General features: G+C 35.4%; 1 protein-coding gene across 10 annotated transcripts in view; it reads left to right on the plus strand.

Moving 5' to 3' along the window:
- LOC145668748 (NAD kinase-like) overlaps positions 1-11,989 on the plus strand; it is a 304,700-nt gene extending 292,711 nt beyond the window's left edge. For 9 of the 10 annotated variants that reach the window (XM_081736881.1, XM_081736885.1, XM_081736886.1 and 6 more), the window contains 2 exons: positions 5,740-5,967; positions 8,235-11,989. In XM_081736881.1, the coding sequence (XP_081593007.1) occupies positions 5,740-5,944 (205 nt within the window). In that variant the 3' untranslated portion in view covers positions 5,945-5,967; positions 8,235-11,989. Of the gene's footprint in view, positions 1-586; positions 670-5,739; positions 5,968-8,234 lie in introns of all 10 variants that reach the window. The other variant, XM_081736880.1, reaches the window with a different exon arrangement.
- The last annotated feature ends 7,135 nt before the right edge of the window (positions 11,990-19,124 follow it).

The following is a 19,124-nucleotide window of genomic DNA, read 5'->3' on the forward strand; positions in this document are numbered from 1 at the left end:
TACTTAACATTTTTGTTCACATGGGAAATTCGCTTTCATAGTAGGATAGTTTCTAAATTGTGCCCTCCAGGTAACAGAAGGAAAGTCTGGAAGCAGTGACATTTTTAAATACTTTTACAATAGGAAAAAAAAAAGTATAAAATATTTATAGTAAGAATATGTCTGAAGCTGTAATAACTGACATAAGAAATTGTTTAATCTCTTAAATAAGCAAAATGTCCCGAGCTGATCTTGTTAGATAAGCTTGTGTAGATTTTTGCAAGAACGTTATCTAAATAATGTTGATTTTACTTCAGAACTGTTATTCTTCTTAAACTTCTCGTCTGTTACATTTGCTATACTTTCGAAATATTACTGCGAAAGAGACTAAGTCGATGTGTAAAATATAAGGAAATGTTTCCTTATTTCCACAAAGCAAAAGCGATAAGCGTAATTTTCTTACTAATACCTCCTGCGCGCATGTATCCTTAAAACATTTATTAGTACTTTAGCACGTGATCAAAGCATGATCACAGAAGCATTGCATCACGGCATCTTGTTTCTGAAACAGTGTTTCAGATATAAATTGATGTACGTACTATTGCAGATTATGCTGAACAGTGATGCTCGAAGCACAGCGTGTGTATCGTTTGACGGGCGCCGTCAGCAAGAATTGCACGTTGGAGATAGGTGTGTTTATCATGTATTATAATTTTATATTTGAGCTTATCAGTTTGGTATGTTAACGATGGGGCTTACTACTGCAGGTACTAAATAATAACATATTGCTTAATCTATTAAATGGGATTAACACATGGAAATGTGCATTTTAATAACACAAATTCTCTTCATTTGCGACGTGTAGTTTTCGATATTGCATTCTAACTATAGCTGCTCTGCTAGTGGCATATTAGGTATACACACGTTGTCTAAAACGTGTAAGATTTTTGTAAATTGGTTATACAGGATCATCTTTGTTCTTTATACTTTGGATTTGTGTGTTCTTAACTAAGGAACCTGAAAGAAAACTGTCTTTTTAAAATGATCGTGACGTTATATTTGACGGATTGCTTCACTAGGAAGATTCGTTTTATTCAGAAATGAAATGGAAGATACATGGTTTGTATCTATCGTGACAATTTTTGAGGTAGCTTCTACCCACTTTACGTTAGGTCAATAATAGCAGAATGTTAGGTTGTAGGTTAGAGTGTATATAAGAAAAGAATCGTTATTTTATCTCTAGTTTTGTTCATTTATATATTAGCACTGTCATTAGCAACTGGAAGGCCACTTAACACTGGACACAAAGCCTGTATACAGGGTGTCTGATAAGTCACTCCTTATTTTTAAATCATTGTAACGTATTTAGTTATAATTTTTATGGCACTAGTGTATGTACGTAAGTAGAAAGAAAACATTTAAATTCTGTTTGATATATTTGTTAGTACTCCACATGCGGACCAGTATTCTCAACAAATTTCCTTATAGGAAGTGATACATTCGCCACTGCGCTTGCAAAAAGTTTCCTGGAACGTTGTTGATCACATCGCCAATTGTTGCATCTAGTTCATTCAAATTGCTTATTTTTCTGTTGTAAACCTCCTCCTTAGCCCACCTCCAGAGAACAAAATACACAGGGCGTTAAACTGGGCTGCGGGCCAGCCATTTAATGTGCATCACATCTCTCAATCCAACGACCTGGAAACATTGTGAGGCATTTGCGAACTTCGTTATCGTAATATGCGGACGCACTATCGCGCATAAAAGGAAGCTATATTTGTTCCAGTGAAATTACGAACATACACTAGTTGTGAGTATTGAGAGTATATCCAGATATTTTTCGTCATTCATTGCGTTCCGTATTTTAAAAAAATGGAAATGAGATCAAACCCCACCATACCGTTATCTGCGAACCCTGCTATCCTTTTTTCTACACACATGTTCGGATTATCACGCGCTCAAAAATGACTGTTGTGTCTGTTCACAAATCCACTAATATGAGACACTGCCTCATCATTCCACAAAATGTCAGATAGTTTGGACCAGTTATCGTTACCAACCCAAGATTTTCTCCCCCTTCAAATTCTAAATGTCCGTTATAGTCATCAAAGAACAATTGTTGTACGTTATGTGGATTCTATGGCTTGAGAGAGAGATCCTTCGCCATCAATCTGTCAATTGCATAATGTGAGAGACTAATTTCACGAACTGATTGATGCATTGATTTTTTTGAGTTCCTCACGAACATATCATTCACTCTGGCAGTGTGGTCTTCCTAATCTCCCTGCAACGTCGATACTACCTATTGTTATTAACATGTGTGGCACTTTGTAATTGTTTTTAAATCCTGTGGTCCATGGATATCTGCCATCTTTGCAGTCGAACAACAGACCTCATATCGAGCTACTGCTTGAGCCCTTTCTTCCACTCTTAACGTAGGCGACATTTCAACTCAAACTGTATGTCGAACGTTTTTTCTTTCTTAATATACTAGTGTTATAAAAATTATTTATAAATGAAAAAGTTATACTGCTGTATATATAAAAATGCTGTATATAAAAGAATCGAACTAAAAGTGTGGCATATCTCCACTAATAATTGTTGGCGAGAATTTGTGGTAACAAATGGGTTTCTATAGCTATTTATCGATATATAGGTATATATCTAAGGATAGTGAACGGCCTTAAGCTAAAATATTTTACATAGAATATCTAACGTCTCGACCTAACATTGGGTTTAATTTTCTCAGATCACTTCTAATACAGTGCTCTTTTCACCCAATAATTAATACAAACTTGTTTCTGACAACTTGGGCTCATCACCTTCTTCTAATCGTTGTCTATGGGGGAAAAAAAAATATCCGGTATTATCTTGTATTTCGAGAAATATTGACACATTCCAGGCTAGTAATCAAGAATCGAACTTGGACCTTCTGATCACAAAGCAAGGCTTAATTTCTTGATGTAAGGTACTTTGCTTGAATATGTAGCTGTAGAACTGCACGATACGTATTAAAACTTTAAAGAAAATCTTTTCCCAGTTCTTTGGGGCTATTCTGTTGGCCTTGGCCTTAGAAATGTCGTTTAATATATTAGAATGTACATTGTGTTTTTAGCATGTATATACTTAGGTATGTGTATGTTCTTGTTTTGGTAATATTGGTAGCAACTAGTTTTATTTATTTATCTTTAACCTTATTCTGTAATGCATGCTTGCATTTTCGCTTAGAAAAGAAAAATAATGATGCATGTAATAGAGAATTCGTGAACTAAGATATGAAGTAATGGGGCTTAAAAGGTGAAAGAAATCAATACTAAAATTTAATGTCAAATTATGTTCTAATTTAGTACTTCTATAATTGTTTATCTTAAGCTTTCATAATTGTTCATTTGCACTGAAAGTCAGACTTCGGCAGTTTTGTTGAAGAAAGACTTTCGAATTGCGACTTCGAAAAAATTGAAGCAAACTTATGGCAAGTCTGTTCATTTACTTTGGTTTGTTGTTAAATTTATTCCATTTCTTATCATTCGAAATTTAGCTATATTTCGGTAACATTCATTTTCAATACCTTCTATAAAGATCTGCCAGACAGTGAAAATGAGAACATAAGTATGGAAATTATTATAGAATTTCTATATATTTTTTTCTTACTTCCTGTTTATATACTCTCATGAATCGAAGTTGTCTGTATTGCTGTTCATTTTTTCTTACTAATTTGTTCTTGAAATAAATTTCTGACTTTCACAATGTATTTTTTCTCTTTTCATGAATACAGTATTTTTAAATCGTACCATGAATGCATGATAAAAATATTGAACATTTGTAAATAGGGAGAAAGATTTGGCTTAACCAATAAGCATGTAGCTTTGGGGATTAAGTCGAATAATCCCACATTTTAATGATTGCATTATTACGGTTTCAAATGTGTTACTATGTCTTATTAACAGTCCATTCAATAAGTCCGTAGGATGACACAGAGATGGCGTTACTAGACTTTTTACCATATGATTTTTATTTAGTACTAACCTTCAAACGATACGTGTATACATTTGACAGCAATCTGACTATTGATTCGTGAGTTATAGCTTTTTGTGTGAAGCAACTTGTGTTAGTGCAAAAACAATGGACAAAAGTGAATTTCGAGTTTTAATAAAGCATTGCTTTTTGATGAAAAATCTACAGTGGAAACCAAACAATGGCTTGATAAACATTATCCAAACTCTGCTCCATCGAGACAAATGGTAGAGAAGTGGATTGCTGAATTTAAACGTGGTCGTACCAGCACAAATGATGCAGAGCGTAGTGGACGCCCAAATGAGGCTGTTATTCCAGAAAACATAAAAAAAATCCACAAATTGGTTATGAACGATCGCAAATTGAAGGTGCGCGAGCTAGCTGACATTGTAAAGATATCAGATGGTAGTGTTTTTATCATTTTATACCAACATTTGGGTATACGAAAGCTCTGTGCAAAGTGGGTGCCGCGTGAGCTCACAGTCGACCAAAAACAACAACGAATCGATGCTTCAAAGGAGTGTTTGGCACTGTTAAACCGCAATAAAAGGGAATTCTATCGTCGATATGTGACAATGGATGAAACATGGCTTCACTATATTACACACCAGAATCCAAAAGACAGTCAGCTGAGTGGACAGCAGTCGACGAACCGAATCCAAAGCGAGCAAAGACGCAACAGTCGGCCAGTAAGGTGATGGCGTCTGTATTTTGGGATGCGAACGGAAAAATATTCATCGACTATCTCCAAAAAGGAACCACCATCAACAGCGACTATTACTGTGCACTTTTGGATCGATTAAAGGCTGAAATCGCAAAGAAACGGCCACATTTGCAAAAGAAAAAAGTGTTGTTTCACCAAGACAATGCACCGTGTCACAGATCGATGAAAACGATGGCAAAATTGAATGAATTAGGCTTCGAATTGCTTACCCACCCACCATATTCTCCCGATTTAGCCCCCAGCAACTTTTTCCTGTTTTCAGATCTCAAGAGAATGCTTGCTGGAAAGAAATTTAAGTCCAGTGATGAAGTCATCGCTGAAACTGAGGCCTATTTTGACGAGAAAGAGAAATCGTACTATAAAAATGGTATCGAAAAGTTGGAAAATCGCTAAACTCGTTGTATCACCCTCGAAGGTAACTATGTTGAAAATGAAATCGAGTTTTGTCAAAATTTTGTTTTTTTCTTACTTATCCTACGGACTTATTGAATGACCTGTTATCTTTGGTGGCATTTGTACAATTATCACATTAAAAAGAGGTCTGCGTTCCTTAAGGAAAATAAATTATTGTTGAAACACTATTTAGTCTTTTATTACGAAATTAGAAACTGCAATACTACTTTAACTGAAATTCTATTATTCATGTATGGCATGATGCTTGAATTACACTATAAGCCGATAAAAGATGCTGGACAGAGAATATATTATTGAAAAATGCAAAAAGTATGAGAAAATAGTGTGCAAGAAATCGAGGCATCCTGTGAAAATATGTACCGTCACCAGTAGCTTTGCAACGAGTAGATTCATTTAATAGGGAACTAATTTCCTAAATATTACCAAAAGCTCGGCTCAAATTGTTACTGTCAAAGGAAATTGCATTTATAAATGTATTGTTTTGCTGGTTACTGTACCACAAATTGTAAAGCTGGTTTAATGAGTTTGATGCATATTCTGTAAGTTTAATGTTTTGTGATGCCATGTTAATTTTAAATATTAAAATTTGTTCACTTCTGTATTTTTAGTTTACGTGTTACAACTTCCATCTACCCAGTACCCTCCATTTGTGCCCAGGACCAAATAGCTGATTGGTTCGACTCATTAGCTGAATGTTTGCACTGGAACGTCAGGAAACGGCAGAAACATCTTGATGAGCTTAGTGACCTTACACATTCAAGTTCAAATGACACACTGGATTCTCTAGATCGCGCTGACCAACTAGATAGCTAGATATAAGAAAGGAAACATAAAAGGTGAGTCTAAATATTTGTGTTTAAGACTTTTTTTTTTTCGCGGCAAATCGTGCAGGATTGATTAATATGACATTTCTCGTAGTTGAGCTATGTAGAAACGTCAGCCCAGTGAAGGAACGCTCACCTTACAATGAATGCGACGACTCGTGAAGCCTGGGTGCTACAGGAATGACAGAACTGCTTCCCGTCACGTGTGATGCATTGAAAGAATTCGGCACGATTCGTGGAGCTGGGCCTTCCGAACGTACACTTGAGAAAAAGTGAAACAGCAGAAGTACACCAACAACGTTGCCAAACTTGGAAGATACGGCAAACGAGCGAAAAAAAAGGAACTATAGCACGAACACTGACAATTATTCGAATTTAAATAGTAACAATAATAATAGAAAAATATAAAACAACGACAACTAAACGAAACTTAGCGGCAATCCGACAACACTGCACCCTCAGATGTTCTCCGTATAGCGCGCGAGACGACACTGCAAAATTTCATGGCTGGGGGCTGACGGCCGGGACACACCCTCACGTTCTATTGGGTGGTGAAATTGGTAAATCTAAGTCAAGCATCACGAGTTCTCGCAACCACTATAGTGCAACGGATCCCTGGTTGAATGATCTGACCATGTGTACAACTGTATTTTGTCATTCATATGTCATTATGTCCATAATTAACGTTAATAACGCTCGTATCATTTCTTCCATTACACAGTACATTGAGTAGTTAAATCTCATACAAGACGATAAATGCGGTAAGAATATACTAACCAAACAAAAGTATGAACATACAACACTGGCAAGATTAGTGAGTTAATTTGAACATGTACTAAGAGATAATCATTAGATCTAGTGATATGATTTTGTTGAGCACATTGTACAGCAACAGAGTCCAAACCATGTTTAAAAGAAGTGTACGCCATGTAAAAGAGTTCGTTTTTGTTCTATATAGATCAATAGTGAAACTGGAAGTTGTAGTGATTTCTACGACTCATGGGGAAATGATGTGAAATAACACAAAGGAAGTGTGTCTACAAATGATTGATTATATCATTTGTATTACAATTACAATTGAACAATAGTGCACATGTCATCTGAACGATGCAGTGTCAGTTTATAACTGCTTCGAAAATGGATTACTATATTTCTTTGTTTAATTACAGTTTAATCTTCACAGAGTTGTCACCAACGAACACCAGTAGAATGAAGTTTATATATAAGATATTGTGATTTTAAACAATAACAAGTACATGAAATATGAATTACAATGTATAGAATCTATCAATAAAAAAGTATACACATTTTAACAGACAAAATCTGTTTTTTCCAGATTTGTATCAAATGATGATATGCTACCATTCGAGCAATGTGGTATGCTTTCCTCTCAGTAGGTGTCATTATTTACATGACTGTAAAAGAAACATTTGACGTAAGACAATGAATCAAAATGACGGGTGCACGGTTGTGGAATTTTAAGTTTGAGAACGTTGCTTACGCCACATGCTCATTTTACAGTAAATAACATCAGTTGAAAGGAAAGTATACTACACGTTGCTCCTGTAATTCGATCCAACTTCAATAAAACGTCCAGTGATATCATGTTAAAGAAAGTATCTACATTTTTTGACGGATATACAGGATAGTAAGAAGCTGTTTGAACAAACGTGGGAGCTGATTCCCGACACCGAAACCACCAAAAAAGTCTTCTGGAACTTTGGTCAGTGAGGGATAGTTTCGGCGATATAAGGTGCCGAAAACGTGGGAAAATGAACTTCAGAGGGATTGGAATGGTTCTTTTTAAATTATTGAGCCATTAAAATGCCAAATCCGCTGAATAAAAATCCATTTATTTATATCTTGTTGTCCTGACAACGACATTCCAAAATCCTATTATTTAAAACATAAAACATATGAATATCTTTTTATATCGATATTATAATTAACATTTTTCTTTTTCTTCTTCGAATTACATAATCAGCCTAGTACATATTTTAAAATATCTTACGCCCTAATAAAATAAGGATTTACAAGTAGTAAAAATATACAAATATACAACGTACTGTTGTAGGATGTAATTCAAAAACAACGCAATGCGTGGACTTTTTTTTTTTCTGGTTTCGGTCTCGGAAATCATCTCCGGAAGTTAGTTCAAATAGTTTCTTACCATCCTGTATATTATAGCTGTAGTCATGTGTTAACTTTTAAAAAGTTCTTCATAAAATATTGTGTAACTTTATTTATTACTACTAATTTTATTTTACTTTTCACTTCAGGTATATAATATCTGCGAGTACATCACGTCTGAGTTAGTACCAAGTCTGATGACCGATCTATATTGAGATGTGTTTCTGTCTTTCGGCCTTGTAATCAATGTGGAAGGAGTAAAGTGGAAAAGAAATTAAGATCTACAGGACATGTTATATATGTAAGTTCTCTTCCAGATAGGGATGACAGAAGGATGAAAGTAAAAATTATATATAGAACATATTGTTTGTGATGGTATGCTCAGGATATTTTCTACGAAAAAGTTACTGAGAACTGGAAATGGGGGTGTGATTGCATAATACATTTTCTATTATGTTTTTTGTATTAAGAATTAGCATCAGTTGTTTTTAGCTCTGGTAGCTTGGTTTTTTCCTGTTGTACGTGTTTATAAAGTTTATTTAGAGATTTTATATACACATAAATGCTTGTATATTGAAAGTGGTTAGAAGAGTGCCTGTGTAAAATCAAAACAAAAGATAGTGTAGCACTCGTTTCATTTGTTATGTAAATACTTCATTTTTTTTATTTAAAAAAATGGTTGCAACTTCTGTACAAGTGAAGTAACTGGAAACGAGTGTGAACGAATTTTCAAAATTTAACTGTTGTTAATGCTAATTCAAAGGTCAGAACAACTTACAAAAGGACTAAATTTGTGATGTCTAGTGGTGGAGAATATAGAAGTGAAAATGTCGTGTTATTTGCAAAAGACTTGCTGGCTTCCGAATTGGGAAGAAATACTCGCATATTGCAGCGAACTTGTTTTCTGTCTTTGTAGAACTACTACTACTACTGGGAGCACGTACTTGTTTTATGTTACTCTGACCCTGTATATACAGTATACATATAAATATGTGTGAGACAATATAATAATTAGGATATTTAAAAACTGATGTTGGATGTAAGTATTTGACAGTATTGTACGTATACATATTGTAATGTTTTTAAAATAAGAAAAAAAAAACTTATTGAACATTCCTCATGAAGTGCTTCCATTATGATGATTATAAGTGGAATAGGGTGTTCTTAACTTACTTGGCGATTGTGTGCAATAGTAAATGATGCAGAAGTCGTGTAGATGCTTGTTGCACATTTCTTTTTTAAAATAAATAAATAAGAAAAACTGGAAGATTGTAAAAGATAACCATGACTGTAATCAAATATTATTTTTTACACATTTTTTAGTTCCATTATCAGTTCTGCAATGTAGACTAATGAATGTAGCTGCAGGTCTGTATGTTTTGTATTGGCGTATGTATGTATCATGTATGTATGTATGTGTGTGTGTGTGTGCGTCAGTCTACATATATGTGTATGAGAGAGTAATGATACATATATGCCGAGGTCCTTGGTAATTTGACCATAGGTAATGTTTTTATTCACCTTTCATTATTTCATTTTATGTGAGAAGCATTATATTTCACATTTAAAGATATATATATATATATATATGTATATTTTCCATTTAAATGTTTATCACAAATCAATGATTTTATTTATCACATATCATAATAAACTTATTTTACCGATGATTGTATTAAGTTGAGAATTTCAATAGTTATAAATAAATAGCAGGGTAAGGACAATGTGATTATTTCTAGATTTGTTAAGGGCTTAAGTTCTACTCATATACTGCAGTTAGAATCTATTCTGAGAATGAACTAAGTTCATTCATAATGAATCTTACATGAGTTGACAGCTCCACGTTCTCTCTCCCCCCCCCCCCCCCCTTTGTATTTTCATCATGCTATCCGAAAAACCTTCGTAGCTCAGTGATGAGGATTCCACCTTTGTACTGCAGATCCGCATACTCAAACTTTGGCCCTGTGATGTCGACTTCGTTGGAAGAAATATGTGTGTAAATTCTCTCGGTGTACCCAGTTTAGTTTTTATTTTATTCCATCAGTTGTTTCAAAATTACTGATTTTCTTTTATCATCGTCTGTTTGGCTTTAAAAATATTCCAATGGAAAAAGGTTATTAAGCACATCCCAATATATTAAGTAAGACGAATCAAATTAACAAATTGAGATAGAATCAGTGTAAATACAGTTAGCAAATTTGCATGTATGAACTTAAACTAATAAGCATTCTAAATACCTAACAGTCAAATATCGATATTGAGTATGTTCCATAATTCTGAAAACTTGTAAAATAGCTAGAAATATCACATGAATTTTTATAATATAGCAAAAGTATTTCAATTTATTAGCTTTTCAGTGCATTATATGTGGAATAAACACAAAAATTGAAATAAACTTTCGATTAGAGGATTAATAGCTGTCATAATGCCTGGCAATTATAAAACAATTTCTAAGCTATAAAAATATCGAAGTCTCTCTATCCTAGCGTGAGAGCGATTCGTTTCAAGGCAATCATACAACTCATTGGCTGGATCGTTCCCTAACCGACAAATAGTAGTATTCACATTCGTGGAATGAGTACCAGAGAGGGAGAGTGAAGAAAGTGCTATAACTTGGTAGACACCTACGTGGGTCACCTTGTACTTGTTTCGTGGACTAAACTAATATTTACGTTCCCAGTGTGAAAATCATCGAATGGTAAGGAATTAATAACGAAAGATGTGTTCAAAGACGACTTCAACTGCTCTGTGTTCTTAAACGCATACTGCATTAATCATTAGTGAAGGTATAATGTCTTTGTATCTGTGACACTAGCATGTTCTGCGGAATTATGGCAATCATATAACAATTAGCAGAAAAAGAAAAAAATGAGGACAAACTTTTATTAAATTATTTTGCTTTTGTTGCTCTTTTTAGTCTGCATATGTGATCAATGATATTCCTTCGTGAACTTGAGTTCAAATGATGTACAGCACATTGCAAGACGATAGTTTGAAACTGAACCTGTAGCTGTTAAAGATAATCCATTATCCACTATAGAAAAACCCAACAAGTTTTTTTTTTTTTTTTCTTTCTTTCTTTCGCGGTGTCATTGGTCTGTTACTATCATGTTGGTTGTAACACTGTCTTTTGGACCATGAGATTAAACAGAAACTAAATCGTGGACAGGAAGACAACAGATTTAAATTGTGTATGACTTACCCTACTACCCGTTTGCACTATTTATAGAGATGAATATTCAGTTCTTATCGAGGATTTATTTCTGCACGTACGTTGGAATTTATTTCGGGAGGAGTCTAAATTCAATATGAGGATAAATTATATTAAAATTTGTAAAATCACTCCTACAGAAAAGGCGGGATTTCGAGAGGAGAGTGCAGATCCCCAAGAACCCATCCCCTCCGTACATCCCTGTTGAGGATTACAGTTCCAGGTTCTGTAAAAACTGTAGAAATAGATAGCGATTCTACCTGATTTTTATCTTCTTTATGCCACTTGGAACTACTTGAGAGTGATATTCTCGATAAGGGTCGAAAATTAATTACAAACAACTGTGTGTGTGTGGAAAAGCGGTAGGCTAAGTCACAGTTTAAAAGGAGTAAAACAATTTTGCTTTTATGATAGTGTCAGATTAATGATAAAGAAAATATATGACATAAATAGGTATGGTATTATTATGAACTTAAAATTCAAAATTGTAGAAATATTTGTAATATGAAACTACAGAAGAAACTAAATGAGCATGACATCGAAGACAAATGTTTATGGAGTGATTTGATTTTTAAGGTTTTTTATGTTACATTTAACATGATCTGAAGGTTCTTTAATAGGCATGAACATGAACTGATTTAATACTTTCTTTGTATATTTTAAAATTTTGAGAATAAATACGATAAATATGAAGTTGTTACTTAAATTATCGGAGATTACTCGTACTTTTATCCGTGTTAAGGATCTGGCTACTACAGGCTGTAAAATTTCTTGAAATGCATGCACTAAAATTTTAATTTAAAAAAAAAAAAAAAAATGTTTACGATTTCTACAATATTATCAGCATTTAACGAAAAAAATGTCCAAAAAATCGATAGAACAAAATTTTATATATATATATATATATATATATATATATATATATATATATATATATATATATATATATATATATATATGTGTGTGTGTGTGTGTGTACTGTAAAAAGCTGGTTTTTCGAGAAAATTGAGAACCAATTATTTTGTCATGTATTGATGCTGAACGAGAACCATGTCACCTATTAAGGTGAGACTAATACCGAAATATATCCTCAAGAAGCTTTTAATTATGACACTAACAAGACGATAGTTCGTAGTATGATTAATGAGATATATAATCAAAAATTAAGACTTACATCTTAGCCTTTTATTCATATTTAACTGAAATATTATCCAAAGTTAAAACATGTCTATACGAAGATGACAAATATAAGATGTGCATTTTTTAAAGACAAGCAAATTACAATCTTTATAAATTAAATCAATACGAGGATAAGACATGTCACTTTTTCACTCCGGTAGATGGTCACACTCTTCGAATTTTCTGACGGTTCACTTTGGTAGTCGATCACACAGAGATTTATCTATATATTAAAACCATGGGCGTCTCTGGCGGAGGGATGAGGGGAGGCGTCCCACCAATATTTTGAAGTACAAAATATTCAATATTTTATTCTAATTTAATTTATTTACTAATGACAGCATATCATATAAATCATAATAATTATATTTATTTGGAATATAATATTCAGGCTGTGAAACGATTGTAATCGAAAAATGAAATTAAATCTGAGTTCTACGTCCAACGGTTATGCCTGTGAGGCTAAAGGAGACTGTGATGATGAGTAATTTATGAAATGGTGGAATGAAAAAAGTGGAAGAAAACTGAAGAATTCCGAGGAAACCCACGCACACGGTGTTTGTCCACCACAAAGTTTACTTGGCGGGGCTGGGATCGAACCCGGGACCCCAAGTACCAGAGATGAACGCTCTACCACTGAGCCACCGCGGCCCCTACGATTGTAATCGAGTTCTTGATATACCTTAGGGGTCCGTGAAGGTAAGCAGAAAGGTAACAAATAGAATCGAACTTAAGAGGTTGGGCTAGGACCATTTAAATCACTTTCTTTGATGCTCCCTCCCCCCTCCCAAATTTTACATGCCATAGACGCCGGTGATTAAAACGCTAGGTTTATATGTTTGTGGCTAGTTCTTTTGGCAATGATATCTCGGAAACCACAAGCTCTGGAAAGATGCCGTTCTCATTGATCAATCGCAACTTTGTGTAGACTTTAGTTCTAATTGAATATTTTTTAAAATGGCCATTATTTCTTTATTACATTTTTTAGTGGTACACTGGAAGTGTTGAAATGTTAAAAGGCATCATATCCTACGAGTTATAAATTCCAACACCACACAGTTGTATACGGGGTTAGTATATCTCTCAGGTGTATTTTATGGTCAAATGATAATGAAGGACGAAGGATAACCATTTCTCCAGTCTAAGATGAATCTTTATTTTTTGGAGTGTTTTGCCCAATGAACACCATATATTGTATTGACATTATAATTAATTGTGTGCGCAGTGTATTTGATTATTACATACTGCATGCAGGAAAAAAGAAAACATCTGACAACTGCATGAATTAGAAACTCCAACCGCAAGTAGGTTCAGATCTTGCAAACGGTGTGAGATATTGAAAAACTAATCGAAAAAAACCTCCCATTTTTATCGGCACGTCCCTCACTTGTCTGTAAAGGGATATGTATAGATGTTGTGAGGAATGACCAGGAGATTCATGCTCCTATGTGAATGATGCGCTGTGTAGAGAGCGCAGGTTCAGCTAGTATGCCAGAAAAATTTGAAAATGGCTTCCCTATTGAGCACTACATGTATTTCGTTTTTACCAGCGAGCTTAGTATTTTAAATTTAATTCAAAAGGTTGTGATATGTCATTTTAATAGCAAACAAATTTTCGTAGAAATTGAATGGCACTGTTACTTTTGCTCCAGCGCTAACCATTACGAAGTTACGACTTTCAGTGTTGTCCCCCCAACAGAAGAGCTTAGGCACACTACAAGAACAACGCATCGTTACAAGACGTGTTCAATTTGTTCCGTATTCGATTGTCAGATATATTTTGAGTTCCCAGTCATATCAAACTTACGCGAAGTGTTGGCTGTGATGTTGGAACATGCGTGTGCAATTCGTTTCATGAGGCGCTGAACATTCTTAATTTTCACCACATACACTGCAGATTTCACACGTTCTTTCAAGTAGTAGTCCCAGGGACGCCAGGCCAGGGAAACGAGGGGGGGGGGGCATTCCATAACACCTCGCCGATCAATCCACTAATTAGGAAATTGCTGATCGAAGACTCACAGACAGGTAATAATGGGGTGGAGCGTTATTGTACTGAAAAACTTAGGAAATGATACATCCTCAGACAGCAGTGATGGGAAATGATGTCTTCTAGGGAATGCGGCATAGGATCAAAACGGCATACGACTAAAATTTCAGCTCAGAAACCTCGATCCTATGCCAGTGCAAGTTGTATGCATAGACTGCGTACAATCGAAACTGCTGACGATCTTCGACACTGCATAGGGTACACTAAGAGAAACTGTGTTGTCTATCCATGTTTGTTGTTGCCAGTAATGTTGATGCTGAACGTGAAGGAATTGAGAGATTGGCTGTGACATACCGTGAAATTCACTCATTCTTGAAAATTGACATGAAAGTAATACCTAAGATTTTGCTTGGTCACAATATAGGAAAACTTTCAAACCGTTGGATCCCACACAACTTGTCCGAAGCTCAAAAATAAGCACGTGTCAATTGGAGTAAATAAATACTGTAATTATGAGTCAAATTTGATGTACTGCATCGTTAAAAGGGACGAAATTTGGATCTATTCATACAAACACGAAACTAAACAGCAATCCACTGTTTGGGCGTTTCAAAGTGAGCCGAAATTAGTAAAAGTTGTTCGTTCCAAGAGTGCTGCCAAACAAATGATTGCTGATTTCTTCGGTTATACCGGGCATGTAGCAACCATAGTTTTAGAAGATCGAAAGACTGAAAATGCTGAGTGGTAGTATGCGACTTGTTTGCCAGAGGTCATCACTGAATTGCTTGAAACAAACACAAATCATTGTATCATTCTTCGCCAGCTCCCACGCCAAACTGTTTTTCTTTTGTCCGTAAAAATGTCGAATTAGTAACTCATTATCCGTACTCACCTAATGACATGCTTTTATTTCCACACACGAAAAGTAAGTTGCTTAGTGAGCGATTTATGTCACTAAAGCAGCTGTTGATGCATTCCGAATATCAGTTTCTGAGGTACTTTTTCAAACTGCTGTGAGGAGGAAAAAAAAAAACCCCAATAGGTTTGAACAATCAAAGATAATTTAAGTATAGAAAACTATTTTTGAAATACTAGCGTCACTGTTAGTATTTGCAGAAACTATTCCAGCAGCTCTGTGGGCCAAATAAAAGTGGCCCGGGGAACAGAGGTCCAGGATACAAAGAAACATAGCAAAGGAAAGGAAGTAATTCGATAACCTGCTTATAGCAGATGTTAAAAATGACTACCTTTATGACTACGTTTCGTTTTTTTTTTTGTTTGTTTGTTTGTTTGTTTGTTTGTTTGTTCAAAAGAGATCCTGTCTGGCCATTTTCTGACATCGTTGCATTGCACTCTTTGCTGGCATTTTTGACATGAAATTCTTGAGTAAACAACTGCTCACACTCTTTCCATGAATTTGTTTTCACGTAACTTTCCACAACGAACACCCTCTGCTGCACTGTAAGTACCGTCAGTGGCGGCGTAAGAGCGGGGCGAGCCGTGCCCGCGCCCTAGGCCTCATTTTCTGGAGGCCCCCGACGGTAGGTAAAAAATAATAAGAAACTTTGTTAGCATGAGCCGTACAAGGGCTGTCAAGGTTTATAATCCACACCTTTCCTAAAAGGAAACGCAATTAATTGTCAATCAATATTACACCAAATGACGGATGAAACAACATAAATATCTGTCTAATAAAGCTAATCAGTGCCGGATTTCCGTATAAGCTATACAAGCTATAAGCTTCGGGCCTTACTCTCTTGGAGACCCGAAAGAAATTTAAAGAAGAAAAATGAATGTAGATTAAAAATAAATAAAATAAAAGTCAGGGGTGTAGCCAAGGGGGGGGGCATCGGGGCCAGGCCCCCCAAATGACCAGCTTTTAAAACATCATAGTAAAATTATCTCGCTTCATTCATTTAAAAGTAACAAAGTTTATTGACAATTAATAATTTATGGTAAAATAGTATGGAGAAATATTGTTTTTTTCCATACCGATCAAAAATAGTATAGTATCTCTTATACCGATCGAAAAATAGGATACTTTTTTGTGACAGCAGATTACACAATTTACTGCGATTTATATTTGACAGTTTAAAGACAAACGTTTTAACAAGGTACTACAAATACAGCCATAAAACAAAGGTACTAAACTGATTTGTAAGTACAGTATATTTTTATATGCTTTAACAAGTGTTTTAAAAGACAGAGGATGGAAAATTTTGTGAGAAACAATGTTTTTATTCAATTTGGATTCCATTCGCTCTCTTTTATTTCTACTCAGTGTAATCAAATAAGTATGATTTTTTAGTTACGAATAATAAATAAATATTTTTGTCAAGAAACCGTGAAGAAATTAAGTGAAATTTCAAAGAAAATCAATCTTGTGTAGATAGGTTCTGTATACAAGGTCTTAAATTTAAATATAAAGGTAACCAAGAAAAGTTTTGTTGCTTTTTCACCCACCACCTTCGAACATCGATATGTCACCTAACCTGGAAGATCAAAAATAGTCCCCATCAGCATCGACGACCTTCTGAAAACGTTCTGGAAGGCCATGGAATCCATCGCGGCGGTAGAACTTGGTAGGTCGTGAAACGAAGAAAATATCAGGTGCATTTTGGACTTTTACTAGGGATTTGCACTGGCGTCCTCTAAGGTGATTGTCCAAAGAATGGAACAGGTGATAATCGGACGGTGCAATACCCGGGGAATATAGTGGTTCAATATTGTTTCCCATCCAAGGCGGAAAATGGTGTCCTGAGTCATCCTAGCCACGTGGGACTTAGCGTTGTCGCGTAAAGGAGGACCCATTTGCAATTCAGAAGTGATGGCTCCAGAGTTTTGAGTTTTTGTTGAGCACAGCTCAAATGCTGACACTACAGTTACATTGATACTCTGACCAGCTAGTAGCAGTTCCCGATGCTCGATGTACCGAACACGCATAAGGACCTTCTTCTGATACAGTGCTGGTTTCGGCTGTTTTGAAATCGGTTCATGGGATGCTAACCAATGATGACGGCGCCGTGGAGCTTCGTATAGAACACACTTTTTATCACATGTCAACGCCCTGTCCAGAAATGGCTCCGAAACAGTAAATAAACACAGGCGACTGCCGCGTTGCCTTCTGGCCCGGAGTCAAAATATGAGACCCATCGATCCACCTTGTAGTGCTTCACAAGTTGATGGATGTGCTTCCGAATGGTTTCTCCACACACAGAATTGTAGTCCCAGTTCCTCTTTGTACATATGTCGGTCTTCTGGCACGTGGTGTTTTCGGGTGTTTCGTCATCGTCCTTAAACTTGTTAAATCATCGCTGCAATGTCCGCGTCGTCACGACACCCTCACCAAAGGCCTGGCATATCTTCTGTCCCGCTACAGCGTCGTTTGACCTTCATTTGAACTCGTTCAGCATACATGCTCTTATGACTCTCTGTGGATGTCCCATGTTCCCTCTGTCTTTACGCAAGTTCACGGTGTGTCTGAATTGCCACAACCAGGTAGAATGTTCCATATACCCACACCAACAACTGACGTTCGCCTTATCTCCACTCGCATTCAACTCACGGTATGAGGTCCAATTGAACACAGACCTCCACGAAAAGGGATTGAACTTTCTTGGTTACCTTTATAGTTATGCACAAATGTATAGCGTTTGGTCCCGGGCAGTAGTTCTTGATTAAGCATAATAAAAACTATCTTGAATATAATTTATGGATAATAATAATAATAATAATAATAATATGGAGAAGAAGAAGCAGCAGCTAAAATAGTGTTTTTAGTTTTCCAGAAGGAAACCAAAATTTTCCTTTCTTTCAGGCCTCAAAAACACTAGCAGCAACACATTTTCTTTTGGCTTTGTACATTGTAGCTGCCCCCCCCCCAAAAAAAAACAAACGACGGGCCCCCCTACACAAACCTGCTGGCTACACCCCTGATAAAAGTTTCAATATCTTGGAGGCTCCCAAAGAAATTTAAAGGAAAAAGCTCTCAATATAGGTGAAAAATAAAGTAAACGTTTTACTTTCTTGGGACCACCAAGAAAATCAAAGAAAAAAGTTGAATGTAGGTGAAAAATAAATAAAATAAAAGTTTTACTCTCTTGGGGCCCCAAAGAAATTTAAAGGAAAAAAATTATGTGGATTAAAATATGAATAAAATAAAAGTTTCACTTTGTTCAATAACCTCAGAGAAATCTAAAGGAAAAAGCTGTGTAGATTAAAATATAATAAAAAAGTCAAAGTATATTGTGTTGTTTACATTCTAAGGTCTTATAATGCAAGTAATGGGGCCCCATCTGCTTGCCTGCTTCCTAAAACATCACTGTTTATTTATTTATTCACATATCAGTTCAAGAGAAGGATAGAAAGAAGGGATGAACGTAATACTTTATTAGGATACTAGCATTCTGTTGCCAACTGAAAGCTCTTTGGTGCAGACGCTATAGTCGCAGATTGACTTGTTTTTCTTCTGTCTTTTTCTTTTGTCCTTTACAAGTCGAATTTTCAGCGAGCGAAACCCTTTTCTTAGCTGGTTTCCCCATTTCTGCTCTTGTTTTTTGGGGTATGAATTTACATTTCCGCCCACAAATTTAGAATAAGAAAATGTTCAATAAGAAAACAAATGTTCAAATATTCAAAGTACTTAAGCATTATATTTAA

The sequence above is a fragment of the Thermobia domestica genome, chromosome 13 (assembly GCF_964235325.1).
Source record: "Thermobia domestica chromosome 13, izTheDome1.hap1.1, whole genome shotgun sequence".
Classification (NCBI taxonomy): domain Eukaryota; kingdom Metazoa; phylum Arthropoda; class Insecta; order Zygentoma; family Lepismatidae; genus Thermobia; species Thermobia domestica.